The following is a 23,718-nucleotide window of genomic DNA, read 5'->3' as shown; positions in this document are numbered from 1 at the left end:
ATGAGGAGAGTGGTGATCAGCCTAGATCTGGACCATCTGATAATCATGAATTTCGTTTTATTATTTCAATTTATTTATATTCATTTAATCGGTATTAATTTCAAATTTAATTGTTGTAGCGATACATAAGACAACATCTAAGAATAGCTCCGCTGCAGCATGACTTCATGTGTATTGGACCCACCATTGCCATCCATCATTGGTTTGCAAAATTTGTCCCTTAATATTTTTTGTATTTATATTTTATATAATTTTTTGTATCTAATTATTTTGCTTGTAATTTTTTTAGCTTTTATAATCTCAATGTCACATGCTAAATCCTAATCCTAACTTCCCAAGGTCTCAATTATTACTCTCATCTTGATCCCAAACTCATCTTTGTTAGTACTTTTAATGTTTTTAATTTTTACATTTCTAATATATGTTTTTATTTTTATTTTTTGTTTCATGTTTATGAATCTAATTTGTTTTTCTTTTAAATTATTAATATTTTAGGTTTTATGCTCTCGATTCTCACAGTCTTATAGCAGTCAGCACAACTCACTTTTCTACTACTATGGTCACCCCAAATTTCATTGAAGAATGAAATGTTATTCTTTTGTTAATTTAGTTAAATAGTGCTACAATAGTACAATTTATAATATTTTTAAATGAATTTGTATTTTAATTTTGTACTAATTTTCTCGTAATTATCATTGTAATATACTAATAGCTTAGGTATTATTATTAGTTAAAAGTTGCAACTTAGTAATATATAATTAATAATTTTTCTTCTTGTAAATAATTTTTGGTTATTTTTATTACTAAAATTTGTATTTTTTTAATTTTGCCCAAAAATGGCCCAGAATCTTTATTAGGCCCGTGGCCCATTCATGTGGGCGGGGGGACGGACGGCAGAGGTGTCCGCCCCCTCACCTTGGAACCGGACGGGGTAACACGCCCCTGCACATGCAGGGGTGGGGGGCGGGGAGGGGGCTACCCCACCCCATAGAAGGCGGGTAGCACCCCTAATGAGGATGCTTTTAAAGGCGAAGCAAAGGTGCTAGAAAGAGAGGGAGTGATTGTGAGAAAAGAAAATTCTTGTATTTTAATAGAATATTATAAACTTCCTTCTTAATAAAATATCTTTCATCATTGTAGATATAGGTACAATGCAGAATTACGTAAATTTTATATTGTGAGATTGTTTTCTTTAATTTTCTTCACTATTCTTGAGTTATATTCTCCCCAAGATCCATGTTTCCAGATCTCATGTTTAATAACCACTCCATCACAATGCAGTCATGCCCTATATTCGGTTAAACATCTTCTCATGACATTTAGTAAAACACATATAGATTATGAGTAATGTTAAATACAGTTTTAAAGTATGTAAGTTATTCGCATTTATTTTTTTAAAAAAAAAAATTGGGTTTACTATTAAAAAATAATTTTTCTCTTATTAGATATAATTTTAAGGTTTTTAAGTCTCACGCGCTCATTTTGAAATAAATATGAATTTACTATTTAAAAAAAAATTATGTAGATCCTAGATTTATCCACTTTTTTAATGAAAATGTGCAGGAATTGCATACTTTACGACAACAAATATAATTTCCCATATATTATTTTGATTATTCTCTTTTTAACCCACTAAATTTTATAAATAAACACTCGTTGTTATTTAAATGAAATAAATACAATCCATTTCAAATTAACTAAAAGGATGAATTATCATTTAACTGTAATATAAACCATACTATTAAAAATAAAAACAATAATAACAGTAATATGATCTTCCAACAAATACTTTGAGAGGGAACTATATATAGGATTAATTATTCTTTAATCTCAATATTTTATATTTGAAAGACTGGCATTTGTTTATATGCAGTTATCTATCTGTTATGTATGAGTTTAATTAATAATAATGGCATTTTATTATTTTTATTAATTTTAATAAATCTATTTAATTATTAACTCATCTAAAATAACATAAATATATAAAGTTCTGCGTTTAAAATTGCAATTATCCATTTGAGATCATTTCTGAATGTTTTGGTTAAAATTAGATATAGATTATCACATTTAATCCCACTGCGAGTATGTACTCATTTCCCTTTGGAGTTCTTCTATTGAACTTATTGAAGAGTTTGGGGAGAGGAGTTCCTCTTTGGAACAGACCGTCCCTTGCTAAGCCATCAACAGCATCCAATAAAAGTGATCCAATAAAAGTGATCCACGTAAGCAAGCCCACACAAAAACCATAAGGATCAATACACTAGATGAAATCTTTATTTCTACAAAATGCACAAAACCACAGCTCGACCTCATGGTGCAATGAGAATCAACTCTAAGTTCCTTTTCTCCACCACCCTCCGTAAGTAAACATGAAGGGATTCAGTGCCTACGCTTTTTTGCTTGGCTATCACTCTTCCTTTTCTTACAAAACCATCTTTGATTTGGACAAAGTTGCTGGCTTCATTTGCCCATCCAAGCATAGCTCTTGCTCAAATGCCATCATACACATGGCAAGAAATGAAATGGCGACACCTAGTTCGATTTTTTTGCAAAAGCTTTCAATTTGGTTTGCGTCTGCTTTCGATTGCCAAGATTACCTTCGTCCATTCCATTGTTTAGTTTGATTCTTTTTTTCTTTTTTCTTTTTTTTCTTTTTTTGAATTTTTGGGAAAAAATATGATGTTGTCGAAAGTTGAAGTTGGGAAGAAGGTTGGTGATGATTGGAAACTGCTGAATGAGATTGGTGTGTTGGTTTCATGCAAGAGGATGGGATGGTGGGTTTCATGCGAGAAGATGGGAGACGGGAGATGGGGGTGAGGCGTGGGTTCCATGGAGTTTCTGCTAGTCTGCAGGCACATGAGAACTAAAATGGGAAGTCTATTTGTCATTCACCCATTGGAGGGCTGTTGTTTGGGGTTTATTAGACGGGCCGGTCTAAAGATTTTCTCTGGGGAGAGAAAGAGAGAGGCACCTATGGGAAGTATAGGTTGCATCAACTAGGCATGCGAAATCACATGTCATACTTAACAAGTAAGGGGTTGTTTGGATACAAGAATACTCTCCGCTCATTGTATATTATCTCATCTAACTATTATAGCTTTCACAAACTCCAACACAAAATATAATAATGTTATGGGCTGGGAAGGGTTGCTGGAGTGGAAGGGTTGCAGTCTGCGTAGGGGTTATGGCAATGGGCAAGGTGTTGGTGGATGGAGGTGGTTTTTTGTGTTTGAAGACAAAAAGGAAGGTAGTTAATGCTGCAAAGGGAAGGTGATAAGTGTTAGTTGTATTCGAAGAACAGACTTGGAACGATGTCGTATTATATAGAATTAGTTAGTTGTTTCTTTAGTAGAACGTTGTCGTTTAGCACTTTTCCTTCTTATTAACTGTAACGCAGTCGTTTCTTAATTACTAAAAGTGCAAGGGATGTTGTTGAACAATGTCGTTTCATATGAATACTCATTATGAATAAAGATGGTTGGAGGGAAAAGCTACCAACCGAAAAGTACATTCAACAACTGGATTCTTCTTCTTCTCTCATATATCATTCTCTCTTCTTCTCATATCTCTGGAGAGTGACTCTCTCGAAGTAGTCAGTTTGGGTCCATTACAGTTGGTATCAGCCATGGCAGAAGGAACAGGATCGTATGCTCAAATAGTTGATTCAATGAATCACTTGCAGCAACAATAGGAACGACAACAAAAAAACAACTGCAAGAGGCAGCACGATTGGAAAGGGAAACACAAGATAAAAAGTTTTAGGAGGTTTTACAACAAATCTCAAAGATTTCTTGTCAAGATTATGAGGATCCTGGTAATAGACGTCGAGATAATCAAGATCAACAAACCCTGCACAGAAATGAAGATATGGAGGATGACACGGGAGAAGTGCACCACAGAGAACTTGTGGACAAAGGTTTTGTAAGAGGAATTAAACTAGATTTTCCTAGGTTTCGTGGTGGTAATCCATCACCATGGATTTATCGTGCGAATCAGTACTTTCTATATCACCAGGTCCCTCCTGGCCAACGTATTTTCATTGCTTCTTTCCATATGGATGATGAAGCTCTAGTCTGGTTCCAAGATGCCAGTGAGACAGGAACCTTTCATTCTTGGGAGGACTTCATCAAATTGTTCAGATCTGTTTTGGATCTACTCCAAACGATGATCCTATGGAGTCACTTACTCGACTCAACCAGGTTAGTACAATTAATGATTACAAAGCTGAATTTGAGATTCTTTCCAATCATATTAAAGGCTTGTCTGAGAAAAATAAGTTGAGCTATTTTTTGAGTGGCCTATGTGATGAGATTAGATTACCTGTTAGGATGCTGAATTCTTCATCTTTGAATGATACTTTTGGCTTAGCCAAAATTCAAGAAAAATATGTGGTGAGTATAAGGAAACCTTGGAGAAATTCACTTACTGATTCGAGTAAGTTTAGTCCAGAGTTGAGTCTGTTAATGCCTCGGCAAACTCCTTCAATTTTAGGAGCACCGAGAGTTTCACCTTTAGCTAGGCTTCCTTATCATAAGGTTTCTGAGTCTCAAATGGTGGAAAGGCGTAAAAGATGCCTTTGTTATTTCTGTGATGATAAATGGCAACCAGGTCATAAATGTGCAAGACCAAAACTATTCTTACTAAAAGGTATGGAATTTGGTGAGTCAAGTGGTGAAGAAAATACTGATGTTATTGGTGAGGTGGTTGTTGAACCTGTGGAAGTTGAAGCTGAGATGGCTTCTATTTCATTACAGTCTATGGTAGGTGGAGGAGTACCTAAGGCCATGAGACTTATTGCTTATATTGGTAAGAAGAAGTTGGTAATTTTAATTGACACTGGCAGTACACATAATTTTGTGGACACTGTAGTTGCTGCTCGATGTAAATTGCATGTGCAACTTGGCTAGGCTATTAGTGTTAAAGTGGCTAATGGTTAGCTCATTGATAGTACTGGGAAATGTGTGGTTGTGCCTTTGTCGATTCAGGGCATACCTTTCACAGTTGATTTTTTTACACTTCCTTCGGGAGAATGTGATGCAGTTCTTGGCATACAATAGTTATCTACATTGAGTCCTATTCTCTGGGACTTTGTCAATATGAGTATGCATTTTAAGTGTGATAGCCAGAAGGTTTCCTTAAAAGGTTTGACAGTATCTCAGTCAAATCTTATTGATGGCAATGAGTCCTTTGAGACTTTTGGTTGTGGAAGTAAGGGAATTTTTCTGCAGATAGTTGTTGTAGCTCCATTGAACCTTCATCAATGCAGGATGAACAAGTGCAGCAGCTTTTACAGCAGTATAAGGAAGTTTTTAATGAAACTACTAGATTGCCACCCAATAGGTTTCATGATCACAAGATTAATTTGAAACAGGAAACTTCTGCTACCAGTGTTAGGCCCTATAGATATACATTTTATCATAAAACAGAAATTGAAAAAATTGTTAAGGAGCTCTTGAATTCTGGGGTTATTAGGCCAAGTCAATCACCTTTCTCTTCTCCTATTTTGCTAGTCAGGAAGTCTGATGGCACGTGGAGAATGTGCATTGATTATAAGGCCTTAAATGAAGCCACTATTAAAGACAAATATCCTATTCATGTTGTGGATGAGCTCTTAGATGAACTTTCAGGTTCTACAATTTTTTTTAAATTGGATCTTAGGGCAGGTTATCATCATATACGCATGAGGGATGAGGATGTTCATAAGACTACATTCAGAACTCATGAAGGGCATTATGAATTTCTTGTAATGTCATTTGGTCCTACTAATGCCCCTTCAACATTTCAAGGCCTCATGAATGAAGTTTTCGAGCCATTCCTTAGACAGTTTGTCATTGTTTTCTTTGATGACATACTAGTTTACAGTAGGGACATGTCATCTCATTTGGATCATCTCTCTACTATTTTGCAAACTTTACAGCATCATCAATTTTATGCCAAACAGGCGAAGTGTAAATTTGCATGTCAAGAAATAGAATATTTGGGCCATTTGATTTCAAAGGAAGGAGTGAGGGAGACCCTAAAAAGTTGGAGTCTATGGTTACTTGGCCAATACCTAAAAACCTAAAGTCATTAAGGGGTTTTTTAGGCTTGACAGGTTACTATAGAAAATTCATTAGGGGCTATGGTCAGATTGCTGCCCCTTTGACTTCTTTGTTAAAAAAAGATGTTTTTGTTTGGACAAATTCTGCTACTAAGTCTTTTAATGATTTGAAAGTTGTTGTCACTAGCCCTCCTGTTCTTGCCTTGCCTGACTTCACCAAAACATTTGTCATTGAATGTGATGCTTGTGCAACCGGTATAGGAGTAGTTTTGATGCAAGACCAAAGGCCCTTAGCCTTTTTCAGTCAAGCTTTGAAAGGGAAAAATTTAACTCTTTCCACTTATGAAAAAGAGTTTCTAGCCTTAGTGCTAGTTGTTAAGAAGTGGAGGCCATATCTTTTAGGAAGTGCTTTTGTGATCAAAACTGATCACCATAACCTTAAATATTTGCTTGAGCAAAAGATTGGCACTTGCTCAGCAAAGTTGGCTTTCTAAGCTCCTTGGTTATGAGTTTACTATTGAGTATAAACAAGGTGTGGAGAACAAGGTGGCTGATGCCTTGTCTCGTAAAGATCATGTTGATGAGCTTGGAGAGTTGGCAGCCTTATCATTTCCTACACCAACATGGCTCTCAGAATTAAAAGCAGCTTATGATGCAAATCAGGATGTGCACAAACTAATTACTGCATTGCAGTTTGATCCTACTTCTAATTCTTCATTCAAACTAAGATATGGCATTTTGTTTAAGAAAGACAGAATTTATGTGCCTGACTCTCTGCCCTTGAAGCAACAAATTTTGAATTACTTACACTCTAGTCCTGCTGCTGGTCATTCTGGTTTTCACAAATGTTTACACAGAGCTAGAGTGGATTTTTATTGGCCTGGTCTCAAGCATGATGTCAAGCAATTTATTCGTGAATGTGAAGCTTGCCAAAGAAATAAGATCCAAAATCTCCTCCCAGCTGGTTTTTTACAGCCCTTACCTATTCCTGAGCAAATATGGACTGACCTCTCAATGGATTTTGTTAAGGGTTTGCCCATTTCTAAGGGGTAATACGTTATTATGGTTGTGGTGGACAGGTTGTCAAAACATGCTCATTTTATGTCCTTGAAACATCCATTCACAGCTGCTCAAGTGGCTTCACTATTCTTCAACAATGTTTTTAAACTGCATGGTTTACCTAAAACCATTGTTTCTGATCGTGGCTCAACATTTACCAGGTCCTTTTGGAAAGAACTTTTCAGATTGCAAGGGGTTAATCTTTCTTACTCTTTAGCATATCACCCTCAAACTGATGGCCAAATAGAAGCTGTAAACAAGTGCCTTGAACACTTTCTGAGATCTTTTTCTGGTGATAAACCAAAGTTATTGGGAGATTGGCTTTCTTTGGCTGAGTGGTGGTATAATTCCACCTTTCATACTTCCACAAAGATGACTCCCTTCGAAGTTGTTTATGGGACTCCTCCAATTAGGCTTCAAGCCTACATTCCTAGTTTAACTGCAAATCAGTCAGCGGACCAATTATTACAGACTCGAGAGCAAATTTTGGTAACACTTAAGTATCTCTTGCTCAAGATAGAATGAAGTATTATTATGACAAGCGCAGGATTGATAGAGAATTCTCAGTGGGTGATTGGGTTTATCTTAAACTTCAACCTTATAAGCAGCAATCTGTGGCAGTTAGGAGGAATCTTAAGCTTTCACCTCGCTATTTTAGGCCATTTCAGATTACTCACAGAATTGGCAGTGGCACATCGATTATGTTTCCCTCAGATTCACTCTTGCATCCGGTTTTTCATGTTTCTGTGTTGAAGAAAAAGATTGGAGACCAGCTCACACCTTTCTCTTCCCTGCCTCTAGTTGACTTACAAGGAGAGTTAAGGCCTCAACCTAAGAAAATTTTGGAGCGTAGGAGTATTAAAAGGGACAACGGAGCTATGGTAGAAGTCTTGATCCAATGGGAAGGTGCTGGAATGGAAGACTCAACATGGTTATTGGAAGTTTCGGCAACAATTTCCCCACCTTGTGGGCAAGGTGCTTTAAAGGGAGAGGGTGTGTTATGGGCTGGGAAGGGTTGCTAGAGTGGAAGGGTTACAGTCTGCGTAGGGGTTATGGCAGTGGGCAAGGTGTTGGTGGATGGAGGTGGTTCTGTGTGTTTGAAGACAAAAGGAAGGCGGTTAATGCTGCAAAGGGAAGGTGATGGTTGTTAGTTGTATTCGAAGAACATATTTGGAACGATGTCGTATTATATAGAATTAGTTAGTTGTTTCTTTAGTAGAACGTTGTCGTTTAGCACTTTTTCTTCTTATTAATTGTAACGCAGTCGTTTCTTACTTACTAAAAGTGTAAGGAATGTTGTTAAATATTGTCGTTTCATATGAATACTCAGTATAAATAAAGATGGTTAGAGGGAAAAGCTACCAACTGAAAAGTACATTCAGCAACTGGATTCTTCTTCTTCTCTCATCTATCATTCTCTCTTCTTCTCATATCTCTAGAGAGTGACTCTCTCGAAGTAGTCAGTTTGGGTCCATTATAAATAAACAATTCAATTTTTTCAAATTTTAAAATAAAAATAATATTTTATTCAACATCTCATCTCATCTCACTATACAAACATTGGGCCTCTAGGGTAGAGATTGTCGTAGTGATACTCTCAACTTTTTGTAGGAGTTTTGGATGCCATAATTATTTGGAAAATACTAGTTTATTAATAAAATATTTTTTAATTTTATTTAATTTAATTTTTTTAATTTCATCGGGTTAAACTTAAAAAATAATAACATTTTATTAGAGATAATATTTTATTTAGAATTGAATAAAATTTTAAAAAAAAAAAGTTATGTGCGAAATCTCTCCTTAGTCACCTCCTAGTTCCTTCTTCTCGAGGAATCTTCTTTTTATTTTTAAGCTATCCCTTTGTCTGTGCACATTCGGGGATATGGCATATTTTACCCATCATATGATTTGTAGTTGTTACATTCTTATCATAGCAATCCCCGATTCGTTGATTCATTATCATTAAAAAAAAAAAAAAAAAAAACGAAGACATTTGAAGTCACTAATAGCGTGAAATGTTTGTGAGATCGAGCACTTATTCTTTGTACTAAAATGATCTTGGCTTCCGAAGAAAGAAAAATGGAAAAATTAAGAACTGTGAAGTTTGTGAGAGAACTCTGAAGAATAGGCAATATTAGTGGCAAAAGGTACATATAGTTGTAAATTATATGATCAAATGAGGGTACATATATGAAATTCACAGATATACAATTGACATAAAGAAGGTAAAATGTATGGTACAGGTTACAGCTATTAGAATAAGTGATGCATCTAAAGCTGAAAGACTGAAACTGGCAAATATACATCAAACTAAAAAGATTATTTTTTTTGCTGGCAATCATGTGTTCTGAATCTTTCTTTTCCATTTGTGGGCTCCGTATTGAAAGCAAGCTGCTGTTCGTGCACACTAGAAACAGCCTTTGAAGGGTTTTGACAAGAAATGACTAGAAGATTGAGAATCTCATATCAGTTGAAAACAAACTCATGTAGCTGTCCGATAAGCACAGAACTCTCATAGAGAAAATTCCATCGTTCTTTAACAACCTCACCAGTAATCACTGCATGAACAAGACCCATCTTTAAAGTGGTGAAATCGGTTTGAGTCTCTTACAACTATTTCCCTTCCTGTAGCCAATGAAATAAACTTGATAGCAGCGTGACAGTCTCCACAAACACGAAGATTCTTAAATACCCTAATGGGTTTTGATTTGGACATGCTTATAAGACCAAATGCCACGGCGATTTTCTCGCTGTGTTGAAACAAATATTGCTCCTTTAGTTCATCCTCCACGTCATGAAGAACAAAATCCGTATCAGGTACATATCCCAATTCCTTTATTTTCAACGCTAATTGGTTCAGTTCACTGTAAATCTCACGTGCTAGGGGGTGTGAAGTGTCCCCAACATGGAACATGTGCGCCCTATTTCCCACCTCTATCCAGCTACAACCTGCTTCTTTGATCAAGTTCCTCTCTTTCATAGTCTTTCTAATTATCGCCACATCTTCCCATTGACCAGAGGAAGCATACAAGTTTGATAGTAAGATATATGCTGCTGGATCATGTGGGTCTTGCTCAAGAATCATCTTTGCAGCATGTTTTCCAAGCTCTTTATTACCATGGACTCGACAGGCACCAAGAAATGTACGCCAGACTAGCGCATCAGCCTTGAAAGGCATTGAGTTAACAAATTCAAAGGCTTCTAAAAGGGATCCTGATCGGCCCAATAAATCAACCATACATGCATAGTGTCCCATTCTCGGAACAATCCCATATTCTTTGTGCATTGAGTTGAAGAGTTTCCAGCCCTCAGAAATCAGCCTAGCGTGGCTACAAGCTGATAGAACAGCAATATAGGTGACCTCGTTTGGCCTAACGCCAACCTCAAGCATTTTATGGAACATGTCCATAGCTCTAGAGGCAAATCCATGTTTTGCAAAACCAGTGATTATGGAAGTCCAAGATATAACGTTACGATCTCCCATATAATTGAAAACTTGGAAAGCAGCTTCTATGTTTCCACACCTAGAATACATGGAGATCAAAGCATTACATATGCATTGGTTTGACTCAAACCCCGATTTCAGTACAGTGGCATGAATTTGCTCGCCCTTAGAAATTGCAACGATACTAGCAGCCCCACTCAGGAGACTAGCATACGTGAAAGCACTAGCCCCGATTCCTGTATCCACAATTTCATGGTAAAGCTCGAAGGCTTTTTCAGAATTTAAATTTTTGGTATACCCATCAACAATCGTGTTGTAAGAAATCATATTCTTCTCAAATAGCATATCAAAAGCTTTCCGAGCATCTTCCATCATGCCAGACCGTGCATACAAGCTAATAAGAGAATTTCCCACACAATTAACTGATGCAAGACCTAGTTTTACCGCATGGGTGTACACTTGCTCACCCATACGCGGATCAGAAAGATTTGCACATGCCTTGAGAACACTTGAAAAGGTGAAGTGATTTGGCAACACGTGACTTGTGATCATTTCACAGAAAAGCTCGACAGCTTCCTTATCACATTCTCCACTTTGCACATACCCTGTGATAATTGCCGTCCAAGACATGACATTATGATCTACCATTCGATTGAACACTTTGGTTGAATCGTCCACTGATGCACACTTTGCATACATGTCCACCAAACAACAACCAACACAAGCATCTAATGGCATTCCCACCCTCGTAACCCAAGAATGCAATTGCTGCCCAAGAGACAACAATTCCAACTCTGCACAAGCCGATAAAACCCCACTTAATGTAAATTGATCCGGTACATTCCCACTTAAAATCATATCCAAAAACAAATCTATTGCCTCTCTCGCGCACCCCAATTGCATAAACCTAGTTATCATCAAAGTCCAAGTCACTGTATTCTTCTCAGGCATTTTCTCAAAGACCTTATATGCTAATTCCACATCACCGCTGCCCTTCACAAACATATCAATCAATGCACACCCAACACACACATCGGACTCAAAATATCCACTTTTTATCACAAACCCAAAAATCATTTTCCCAATCAAGATAGTATCCACAGTCGAACACGCCCGAATCGCTGCCGCGAAGCAATACTCATTTGGATGAAACCCATTTTCAAGCATTTCAAGAAATGTCCCAATCGCTTCAAATTCCATATCATTATTTGCAAAACATGAGACCATTGCGCTCCAAGAAACCAAGTCTTTCTTATCTCCTACGCTATCAAATATGGCTTTTGCTTTAGCCCAATCCCCACACTTTGAGTACAAGCTGATTAGAGAGTTAAAAATGACGGAATTGGGTTCAAGTTGGGACTGCGTGAACCGATTGTGGACAAGTTTTCCGAGTTGGAAATTCCGGGACCTGATGCATGATTTGAGGAGTACGGCGTACGTGGTGAGATCTGGATGGACACCCTTTCGGACCATGACGTCGAGGGTGGAGATTGCTTCGTGAAGGTGGCCCACATTGTGGTGATGGGTCAGACGGTGGTTAAGGACTTCAAAGGTTGGGGTTGGGGATGATGGTTTTGACGATGGAAGGTTACGGCCTGAAGAAGGGTTCGAGGGCTTGGGAGAAGCTGAGGGGAGTTTGGAGGGAGAAGGAAAAGAGAGGGCGAGCATGTTCTTCAAAGTTCAAACAGAACCAACAGGCAACACCCCAAGTTCGAAGATACGATTTGTACGTTTTTTCTCTCTCCTAAACTGAAGGTAAATGATATGCAATTTGTATAGTGTATACTGCAGACAGCGCATAGATAGGAAAGATTAATATTAGGTATAAGTTTTAAATAAATAAAATTTATATAAATTTTTTTGCAAAAAAATAGATTTTATTAATAAAAAAATAATTTTTTTACATTTTTGTTTAGATGAGTACTTATGTTTTACAAAGGTTTGCATGAGTATTCTCTATTTGAGATTTGTAATGATTATTTATCTATAGATGCTTGGGCCACTTAGAGGTGGTTCTCGACATTTTTCTGATTCAATTTCTTTTAATTTAGTGATTAAAAAAATATTTTTTTAATGATGTTATAAATTTTTTTTTAAAAAAATATTTAAGAACATAAAAAAAAATGTATAAAAAAAAAAGTTCAAATGGCCTTGTTGGAGGATCCTCTAGCTATAGTGCTACCCATAACTAGGATTGGGCTACGAACAGCAATATAGTCGAAAAGCTCAACTCTGAATTCCAACAAAAGTTAAAGTGAAAGTTGGGCTGCGATTCTGATTTTGATTTTGATTTCGATTTCGATTAGTAGCGGATTCTAATTTCGATTAGAATTATCGAAGTCGGAGCATCAGAGAGAAAGAAAGAGAGAGAGATGGCTCGGTCGCCCTCGTTTATGATGTCGTCGACAGTGCAAAGCCTTCGTGATGATATAGAGTCTTGAGAAGGAGTATGTCATCCTTGTAAGATGACTAAGTAGAAAAGAAAATGAAAGGTGTTGGAATGGTTGAGACGGAAAAGAAGAAGATTCAATTACCCTCTCATAAACCGCCATGATTGAAGAGGACCTCCGAGCTCGGATGGTGAGAAACTTGGTCCCAAAAACAAACAATCAGCAAAAATGGAAAAAGTTAAGCCGTCGATGAACAAGGATGAAAAGGAACTAGCGGGATTGGTAACTCGAAAGTCGAAGCTAACATTGGGCTATATAAGTTACTTGAGAAAATGAACGACTGTGACTTGCTGATTTGAACCCATGGGAGTGAAAACACGTAAAATAAAGTTACTTGAGAAGAAGAGAATTTTTGGCCAAACTTGATTAAATAAAATCATAATAATAATAATTAAGTTAGTTGAGACTTTTGATTTGAAATTTTGAACCCATGCCAGGAATTAACAAACTCGAGAAAGTAAATCTGTCGGGAAAGATAGGCTAGGTTTGTTTGAAAATTGAGATGAAGATGACAATTTTATGAATAATAATAAGATAATTTATGAATAGTAGTGAGATAGTTTACGTTAAATATTTTTTGAGTTTTGAGAAATGAGAGAAAGAAAATTGAATAAAAATATTATGAAGTTAAAATATTATAATAATATTATTTTTATTTTGAGATTTAAAAAAGTTAGAATTATTTTTTATTTTTATTTGAAAGTTTAAAAGATAGGATTTTCTGTCTTTGTCAAAAGAAGTTGTAAGAAACGGTAAAGTTTGAGGCAGCAGGAAGGTAGACTCTGAACAAATAGCAAAGATGTAGTTGGAGTTCGGAGTCGGAGTCGGAGTCGATGCCTGCTCCGACTTCGATAATATTTTTCGAAGAAATTTTAACTTCAATTTCGAATTTTTATTTTTCTGACTCCATCGGAATTGGAGCAAACTTCAGTCATAATCGAAGCCGGTAGAGGTTTTGCCCAGCCCTACTATAACATACACTTGATAAAAACTTTGAATTACTTGTCAAGAAATATTTTAGAGTATAAAATAGAGAGATGAATACAAAAAGCGTTCCATGACATTCACAACTATCCAGAGTTAATTTCTTGTACAAAAATGAATATTTAATAAATATTATAACACTTATTTTATTTGTTTTTATATTCTAAAATTTGAATAAATATTTTAAAACATTTAAATCCACCTAAGCACCCATTGCATTTAACAAAAAAAAAAAAAAACATTTTATATATGCATGGACTCCATGCACTAGGATTTTCCTAAACTAAAAGTGAGATGATTGGACTCCAAAATTTCAACATAAAATGAGATCCAACAGCTATATCCTATTTGAATTCTACACTTCTACCTTCATGTGTTCTTTGAAAGTGCTTCCAAGTCCACATTTCTATGGATGTATTCAACCTCTCATTGTCCTCTCTCAACAGGTGAAGTTTTAATTAAAGCTGTCTTTTAGAAAAAAAAAAAAAAAATGTTATACAAACTTGATTTAAGCACACATGAGATGGTTGGGAAGGCAACTTTGGGTGGAGAGTCCTTATAGTCCTTAGTAGGAAACGGGCCAATCTAGAGGCCTAACTGGTGAGAGGCCCAACTGATACTAGACCAAGGGCAAAATGAAGTAGTTGTCTAGGTTAGAGACCAATACGACTCCATTTTGTATCCACCAGGTAGGATGGGTAGGACAATAAGACCAAACAGTTAGGATAAACCCAATATCTTCGGGATGACTATCATATCGAAAATACAAGTTGATATGAACAACTAAAGGGTCAAACCTATCGCCGATACTTATCAGTAATCTATCATGCCTATATATACATGATAAGAAGGTAAGAAGGGGCATTCTCAAAGTTTTGAGTGATAATTATTTCTACATATCACTGACTTAGGTATTAAAAGTGCATCAGGCATCCTGGGCAGCCATCTTTATTTATTGCAGGTAGAGAGCTTTAGAGGACTGTGGAACACATCCTTAACATTGGGATTCACCAATGGTATGTAGGATTAACTCGGGATATGGGCTAGGCTTTGTTGATGATGCAAGTACATAGAATTGCCCAAAGAACTAAGAGAGCAGCAATGGTGTTGAGCTTGGAGAAGAGAGCATTTGGCCATGGAGTCCACTTGGGAGGCTCTACTGTTTTGTTTGGTGGATTAGCCTCTGGTTATTGTTCATATTCACACATTAACATAAATATATCCCTTGTGATGTTGATCTTTGCATCATTAAACATGGATCAGCACAAATGTAGTCATAGCCTAAAAGAGCATATACCAATTGTCATGGGTGGAAAGTAGTGCTTCAAGGAGAAGGCGACCAAAATCTCAAAATGGAACCCCCCATTTTCCTCTCTCTCTCTCTCTCTCTCTCTCTCTAAATATAAAACTCAGATTCTCATATTTTCAAACTCATACACAACTAATCACCCAACCATCGCAATTGCAAATTAATGCAATCACAAATCAATATTAACAAATTCACATCCACATACTTTTTGAAATAAATAATATGTCAAAGGAAAAGTGTATATCTTTCTCATTAAGTAATGTCCTAGTTATACATTCAGCTATACATTACTATTGTATGCTATACATGAAAATAAAAGCAAACAAAAAATAACTTTACAGCTAAGGGAACAAGGATCATAGATTGAGCCAGCCAAATTAGCCATAACTAGATTCGAATGAGTTGTATACATGCTGTGTTTGAATCATGGATGGTACAGCTATGTCACTATTGCCAATGCCTTATCTTGTGTCTTGGCTTGAGTTAAGTACAATATTGCTGATGTAGATATGACTACTCATTCTTCCTTAACAGCCATCCACAAGCTGATGGGAGAGCTACAGACTATGAGCCTATCACGAAGAAAGGAGAATCGAGCTGTGGGCAGACCTTTAGTAAAAAAGCCTGCAATTTGAATTGAAGTGGAGATATATTTGATGTAATATCCTTGTTGAGGAGCTTCTCTCTGATAAAATGATAGTCGATCTCTATATGATTTGTCCTTGCATGGAAGATAGGGTTGGAGGCACACTACAAGAAAAACGGGTATTTGTGGCCATTTGTTTGCGACGAAAAGACTATTTGTGACCAAAACAAACTCATTTTAGTTGTAAGTAGTCATTTCGCTAGAATTAAATGACTGCAAATAAGCAGTTTTCTTGTAGTGGTAAGAGTAATGTCTCCTAAATTGTCACACCACAACACATGTGGAGAGAAGATGTATGTGAAGATCTTTGAGTAGCATGCGGATCCAAAATAATTTTGTATTTACCAATGACATAGCACTCCATGAGACAAGACAAGGTCTAAGAAAAATAGCAAAACCAGTGGTGGACTTGCGGTCATCAACATAGCCAACCCAATCTGAGTCACAAAAAGTATGAAGTTGGATAGGACCTTCAGTGTATTGTAGGCCATGATCAGCAGCAAACTTGAGATACCTTAACACTCGCTTGGGAGCAAACCAATGTTCAGTTGTCGAGGAATGTATAAATTGACATAACTGGTTGCCAAGTAAAGCTATGTTTGGCCTAGTGATGGTGTAGTATTGAAGTGTTCCTACCAATTGTTTATACTCGGTTGCATCAGCTAAGGGCTTTTCAAAGAATTTAGAGATCTTTGAACTAGAAGCTAAGGGATTGGAATATGGCTTGTCACCAAGCAGTTTAGCTTTGTGAAACAGGTCAGTGATGTACTTTGACTAGTAGAGGTGAAGATCATCAGCTTTGAAAATAAAATCAGGGTGACGAGGGTTTCAAAAACCAGCTAGCTGGTCCATGAAAACTTCTTCTATCAAATAGGCTAATAGCCATGTAGAAAGGCATTCAATACATCTAACTGACGGATTGACAGCTTATAATGGGCTGCTAGAGCTAAAACCAAACAAATTGTTGTCAGTTTTACCACGGAATTGAAAGTTTCAGTAAAATCAACTCCATCTTGCCATTGGAAGCTTTTGGCTACCAATCTGACTATGTGTCTATCAATACTACCACCAGCCTTGAGCTTTAATTTGTATACCCACTTGCAATTGATCACACTTTTATTCAATGGTCATGGACATAGCTCTCATGTTTGATTGGCCTTTAGATTTGCAAACTCGGTAGCCATTGCATGAGTCCAAGCTGTGGACTTGTTGGCCTAAGCAAAGGTTTTAGGTTCAGGTTGAAGGGTGATAGTGTTGAAGGAAACAAAGGGGTGTCGGATATTGTACAAGGCTTGGTGGTCAAAAAGATGTTTTGATTGGGAAATACCTGCTTTTGACATAGCGACCGTAGGATAGGTAAAAGTAAAGGGATGCTGGAAGAGGTAGAGGCAACAAGAAGAGGATTTGAGGCGCTAGCAGGTGGTGAGGATGTAGAAAATGTAAGAGGAATAGCACTAGTCTGAGAGTGCATGTGGAAAGGAAATTAAAGGTGAGGCAGCACTAGATTAGGATCACTGATTGAGTGATGAGCTATATTAATTAGCCATAACCAGATTCCAATAACTTGCCTGCATTTAGCTTCTTGTGTTGGCTTGAGTTAAAGATGATATATATTGGTGATGTGCTATGATCACCACTCCTAGCTTCTTCCTTAACACTTTCTCTATATCTTTATGTTATTTTGGAGTGACAAAAAGGTTTTTGTCGCCCCAAACTAATCTTGTGATCGAATCAAATAATATTGAAATAAATTTGATTTTTAACCGATTCAAATTGAATCAACTAAGGAGTTATTTGCATTCAAAACTCACCTCAACTCATCTCATTTCATCATTATAATTTTTTCAATTTCTACACAAAATATAATAAACAATTTAACTTTTTCAAATTTCAAAACAACTTTTCTAAATTTCCACACAAAATATAATAAATAATTCAATTTTTATTATATTATTCACAAACTATCTCAACCCATTTCAGTTCATCTCTGAATCTAAACCACTATATAATGATATTACTTTTTCGAGATGCAAATGTTTTTTTTAGCATAAATACATGAACCTCTAATTAAACAAAAATTATACTTTCATGTCGATATGTAGATCAGTACGTACATCCAGTAAAATTATATAACATAAATTTGTTTGAATATTAATTTTAAAATTTAAATCTTACGTATTAATTTTATTATTTAAATAATGTAAATAATGAATTCTACATCCCCACTTGATAATAAAAAAATTTATTATTAAATATAAAAAAATAAAAAATAAAAACATTACTTTTCAAATACTTTACATAATAATATTTTAAAATAAAAAATATTTTTATAAAATACTTTATAAAAATAACATGATTTTATTAAGTCTTCTCTTTTATAAGATATATTATAAAATTTGTTATCGGAGAAAGGTGCCGGCTTTCCACGAGATTTCACTCGAGCGTGTTTGGTGGGGAATGACTGTGTTTTGCCAATATTTCTACAACTATCTCCAAAGATTCCAATTAAAGTTGGTCGTGGACCTTGACTCTGTCCCGGACATGTTTTTTTTTTGAGTTTTATTACTTTTTTTAATCGATTTATATATTCATACCCAGTTTTTTTTTTTTTTCGATTTAGCTTAAGGTGAATTTGGAAGGCATTGTACCTGAAATAGTCAATAAATGGAGTCTAATCATTCTAATCTCATATTTCTTGATAAAAATAATAAAAATATTTAAATAATAAATTGAGATAATTTATGAATAATAATAAGATATTTAAATTAAGATGAAATGAATTAAAAATAATTTTGAGTTAAAATATTTTACGAAAGTTTAAAAAATAAGAAATAAATAAATAAATTATAAAATTTAAATAAAGATAAAGAATTTAAATAAAGAATTTATGTTGTCTTTATTTTTAATTTTTTTATGTAATAATTAAAGAAGTGATTATTTAAATAAATTTTTTTTTTTAAATATTTACAAATCTATAAAAAATAATTAAAAATAAAAAAATATATTTACACTTATCAGGTCACCATTCTCAGTCCCCTACATTGTCATTGTCACATTGACGAAAATGCGAGTGGCATGTTCGTAAATAATTGGCCCTTATCAAGTCGATGGAAAGACTTTTTGACCCGGAAACTTCCTGCTCACTTGGAAGAAGTGAGAGGTAATCATCGTAGAAAAACCGGGCCTATAAATCTAGGACTCTCTAAGATAAGAGTGTTCATGAGGCTGAGAAACCTTCAGACTACAGAGATGTCTATTGTTTCCTCAAAAATGGCAATCTCCTTCTTCTTCTTGGTTGTGGTATCCGTGGCTGGCCTTGCAGAAGGCCCATTCAATCATGAGTGTCATGTGGAACACTGTGGAAGCTCTGACCTTCCCATCAAGTTTCCTTTCCGATTGAATACCCAGTCAGAGCACTGTGGTTATCCCGGCTTTAATCTTTCCTGCACGAGCAGAAACGAAATCCAGCTCCAGCTGCCAAACCTAGAGTTTCTTGTGGAAAAAATTGACTACCAGTCTCAGACGATTCTAGTATCTGACCCAGATAAATGCTTTCCAAAGCAACTTCAGCAAGTCAAATCTTACTACCCTTTCAATTTCACAAACGAAAGCCCTGATGACTTTGCCTTGTACAGTTGTTATCCCCCAGAAAGAGATTCGGCTTATGGAACGTTGATCCCTTGCCTGACAAAACCTGGCCAGAATGTTTATGCCTTTAGATCCTCCCAGGACATCACCAATTTGCCATTAGCATCTTGTACAAAGATGTATAATCTTCGGTCATTTCCTGTAACTCCCGGAGATCATGATAATATGCTTGAATTGAAGTGGGTCACTCCCGATTGCAGACGCTGTGCAAAGAACCAGAACTGTAGATTGAAGAGCAATGGTGGAATAGAGACTGAGTGTTATCCCAAAACCAACAAAGGTATCTTCTTCTGTCAAATTTCCATCTTTGTGCTCAAGTTATTCACAATTTTCCAGCAAACATTTATTGATTTGGTCAAGTTTGGCTTGTAACTGCTCTCTGCGACCGCAAGTTTCCTGTATTCATGATGTCCCTGCTGATTCGGTTCATCAGATGTAACTTTGCTTATAAAGATTAGGATACATATGGTAACTAAAGAAAAATTCATTTGCATAGCTCGTTCAGAGCTCTTACAGGCCTTAGAATTTGGACTGAAAGTCTGAATAAAATAATTAACTATTACAAAGAAAAATTCAATGCAAACAAGGTGTTTTTTTGGTTTTCTATTCAGCTTAATGAGATGCTAATTATATTGTTAAATCTTTTACAGATATAAAATCAAAGTTAGTGACTGCCGGTAAGTTATCCGTTGGCCATTTGAAATTTTTCTCATTGGGGAGATGGGAGTTTCTTAATAATCACAAGTGTTTAACATGCAGGTTCCATCGTAGGTTCTTTTTTTTTAGCACTAGCGGTTGGTGCACTCTACCGTCTCTACAGGTATGATAAACTTGAAAAAGAAAATCAAATCAGGATCCAAAGATTTTTGGAGGATTACAGGAATTTGAAGCCCACGAGATACTCATATGCCGACATAAAAAGGATTACGAATCAATTTGCTGAGAAGTTAGGTCAAGGAGCCTATGGAACAGTGTTCAAGGGAAAGCTTTCCAATGAAATCTTTGTTGCTGTGAAGATCCTGAATAGCTCGAAGGGAAATGGGGAAGAATTCATAAACGAAGTGGGGACAATGGGTAGAATCCACCATGTTAATGTGGTTCGTATGGTTGGCTTTTGTGCTGATGGATTCAGACGAGCTCTAGTTTACGAGTACTTACCAAATGATTCTCTAGAAAAGTTTATATCTTCAGCAGATGCCAAGAACAGTTTCCTTGGTTGGGAGAAACTACAAGATATTGCTCTGGGCATTGCGAGAGGAATTGAGTATCTTCACCAAGGGTGTGATCAACGGATCCTCCATTTTGACATCAAACCTCATAATGTTTTGCTAGACCAGAACTTCAATCCAAAAATTTCTGATTTTGGTCTTGCAAAGTTGTGTTCTAAGGATCAAAGTGCAGTATCTATGACCACGGCTAGGGGAACAGTGGGTTACATAGCACCCGAAGTGTTCTCTAGGAATTTCGGGAACGTTTCCTATAAAGCAGATGTTTATAGTTTTGGAATGCTGTTGCTTGAAGCAGTTGGAGGGAGAAAAAATGTTGATGTCACGCCGGAAAACGTCGGCCAAATCTACTTTCCGGAATGGATCTATAATCTTTTGGAGGAAAAAGAAGATCTACGACTCTTCATTGAAAGTGATGAAGATGCTAAAATTGCAAAGAAACTCGGAATTGTGGGATTATGGTGTATTCAATGGCATCCAGCGGATCGCCCTTCTATGAAAACCGTTGTTCAAATGCTGGTGGAAGGGGAAGGAAGTAACTTCACCATGCCTCCTAATCCCTTTGCCTCTGCAGGTTCTACAAGAATGATGAATCCAACTATCCCTCCAAGACGTCTAAACCAAGAGTTAGAAGCCATCCCAGAGTCGGAGGAGTAAAAAAATATGTTTACTGCCATCATGATAAAAGTTTTTTTTTTTTTTTTTTTTTTTAGGAGAGCGGTTTCCAACTTCATAGCTCCATTTTGAAAGTTAGGATTCTGTGAATCAGGTCACATAACACTGTCATAGAAGTCATGTCATTATGGAAATTATTAGAACCATTACTCTAGCAATCAATGTAAAGACTTGCATGTGTGGACTTTTTCTTTGTGAATTTTATAAAAACATTTAGTATTTTGTTTTCCGAAGGAGAATGATATGATTGGTGAACATGAATGGTCTACGTAATAAATGGTTTCACATAGAAACCGTGTGGACCCTGTGTTACTGTGGAATAGATTAATACACTTGTCTTCTTGTAGTCCGATCCTCAAGTTTTTTGAATGCTCCAAATTTTACTTGACCATCTAAATCTGGGTCAATACGGATAAAAACATCTTTTTTTTTTGAAACCAAAGAAACCTCATGTATTCATTCTGTAAACTGTAAACCTGAACAATCTATATCCTTACATACTTGTAAAAAAATAAAATCAGGACATTCATCTATCCATCTCTTATCAAAATCTATATTTAAAGCATACTTTGCAAGTAAGTGAGCTACTTCATTTCCTTTTCTTCCTATAAATTGCACTGTCCAATCTCTCCGACCTAGCATGATTGCTTTTATATCCTCTATAATGTGGCCTCTGCATGACAAATCTTCTTCCATGCTATTCACATCTTTAACCACTGCTTGAGCGTCTCCTTCAAAAGTGACTCTGTTAAAACCCAGCTCACAACATAACTCCACTGCAAACCATAGAGCAACAGATTCTGCAACATCCGAATTTGGAGCAGGCAATCTCCTACTGCAAGCACAAGCCACTACCTCCCCATTCTCGTTTCTTATAACCACTCCAAGCCCCATAAATTTGCTATTGAGAGCAGCATCCCAATTTGCTTTAAAGCCTCCTTGCTCAGGTTTTTTCCATAGCACCTGTCTTCCTCTATTGCTCCCACTGGTTTCAAGCTGTCTCGGTTCCTCTATTGGATTTATTATCTGTAGTTGAGCTTCTTTGAAATCTTCCAGCACTGTCTTTGCCTTTCTCAATAAAGATTCAGGTCCATTGAAGATGTTCTCAAAAATGAACAAATTTCTTCTTTGCCACAATGATCTCATTACCACAGCTACTATCTCTAAATCTTCAGCCTCAAGCTTTTGCATTGCTTTATCCCAGAAAGCTAAGAAACAGTCTTCCTCAGCTGTCCATTTTTGAATTGCTCGAACAGATCCAGCCCATACATCTCTGGCTGCAGGGCACTACCACAAGATATGCATGGCTGTCTCCCCTTCCCTCTTGCATATTGGGCAGGATGCACTCTCTATTACTTTCCTCCTCCATAAATTCTTCCTTGTTGCTAGCACATCATTCCCCACCTTCCATAAGAAAGTCTTGACCACCCCTGGAACTCTTAAGCTCCAAATGTTTTTCCATATCGAATCAGCTTTCTTTTCTGTGGAGCATTCCCCCTTCAGCCTACTTTTCCTCTCTTGTTCCAAATAATATGCACTCTTAACAGTGAATAGACCTCTTTTAGAAGGCCCCCATATCAACTTATCTTCTGATCCTAGCTTACTCACTGGCAAGCTACATATTTGTTCAGCTTCTTCTTTGAGGAAAATCTCTCTGACTAGATTCTCATTCCAGCTTGAACCACTCTGATCTAAAAGTTCACATACCCGAGCCTCTTGCTCCAAAACTCTAACAGGAGATTGGACTTTGAAAGTGGAAGGGGAATTGAGCCACTTATGACCCCATATTTCAATGCTTTTTCCATTCCCTACTCTCCATCTCAAACCTTCCTTAAGCAATTTTAAAGAACCCCATATGCTCCTCCAAATTAGTGAAGGGTTAGAACCCAGCTTTGCTGCCAACAAGTGCTTAGTATTAAAATATTTTTCTCTAAATATTGTAGCTGCCAAAGAAAAAGGGTTCTGTAAAAGCCTCCATGCTTGCTTGGCTAGAAGGGCTGAATTAAAACTATCCAAATCCCGAAATCCCATACCACCTTTTGACTTTTGTTTCCCCATCCTTTCCCAACTCTGCCACTGGATTCTCTTCTCACCATCTGCACTGCCCCACCAGTATCTTGCAAACATCCTATTAATCTCAATGCACAAAGACTTGAGAATCTTAAAAACACTCATGGTATAGGTGGGAACAGCTTGTAGGACTGCTTTCAACAGAACCTCTTTCCCAGCTGTGGAA

At 36.5% G+C, this 23,718-nt stretch overlaps 3 protein-coding genes across 3 annotated transcripts; 1 reads left to right on the top strand and 2 right to left on the bottom strand.

The window, feature by feature from the left end:
* Nucleotides 1–9,223: 9,223 nt before the first annotated feature.
* Nucleotides 9,224–12,280, bottom strand: LOC109022332 (pentatricopeptide repeat-containing protein At3g49170, chloroplastic). Its single transcript, XM_019005209.2, has one exon. The coding sequence runs from the start codon at nt 12,210–12,212 to the stop codon at nt 9,645–9,647; it is 2,568 nt and encodes an 855-aa protein (XP_018860754.2). The 5' UTR covers nt 12,213–12,280; the 3' UTR covers nt 9,224–9,644.
* A 6,846-nt stretch (nt 12,281–19,126) lies between these two features.
* LOC109022329 (rust resistance kinase Lr10-like) lies at nt 19,127–21,737 on the top strand. Its single transcript, XM_019005204.2, has 3 exons — nt 19,127–19,861; nt 20,232–20,258; nt 20,341–21,737. The coding sequence occupies exons 1-3, from the start codon at nt 19,153–19,155 to the stop codon at nt 21,462–21,464; spliced, it is 1,860 nt and encodes a 619-aa protein (XP_018860749.2). The 5' UTR covers nt 19,127–19,152; the 3' UTR covers nt 21,465–21,737.
* Nucleotides 21,738–21,938: 201 nt separating this feature from the next.
* Nucleotides 21,939–22,673, bottom strand: LOC118347683. The gene has a single exon (XM_035687705.1). The coding sequence runs from the start codon at nt 22,671–22,673 to the stop codon at nt 21,939–21,941; it is 735 nt and encodes a 244-aa protein (XP_035543598.1).
* Between the last annotated feature and the right edge of the window lie 1,045 nt (nt 22,674–23,718).

This window comes from Juglans regia, chromosome 2 (assembly GCF_001411555.2).
Source record: "Juglans regia cultivar Chandler chromosome 2, Walnut 2.0, whole genome shotgun sequence".
Taxonomy (NCBI): Eukaryota; Viridiplantae; Streptophyta; class Magnoliopsida; order Fagales; family Juglandaceae; genus Juglans; species Juglans regia.
Note: the sequence above shows the minus strand (reverse complement) of the source record. Positions and strands in the feature narration are given on the sequence as shown.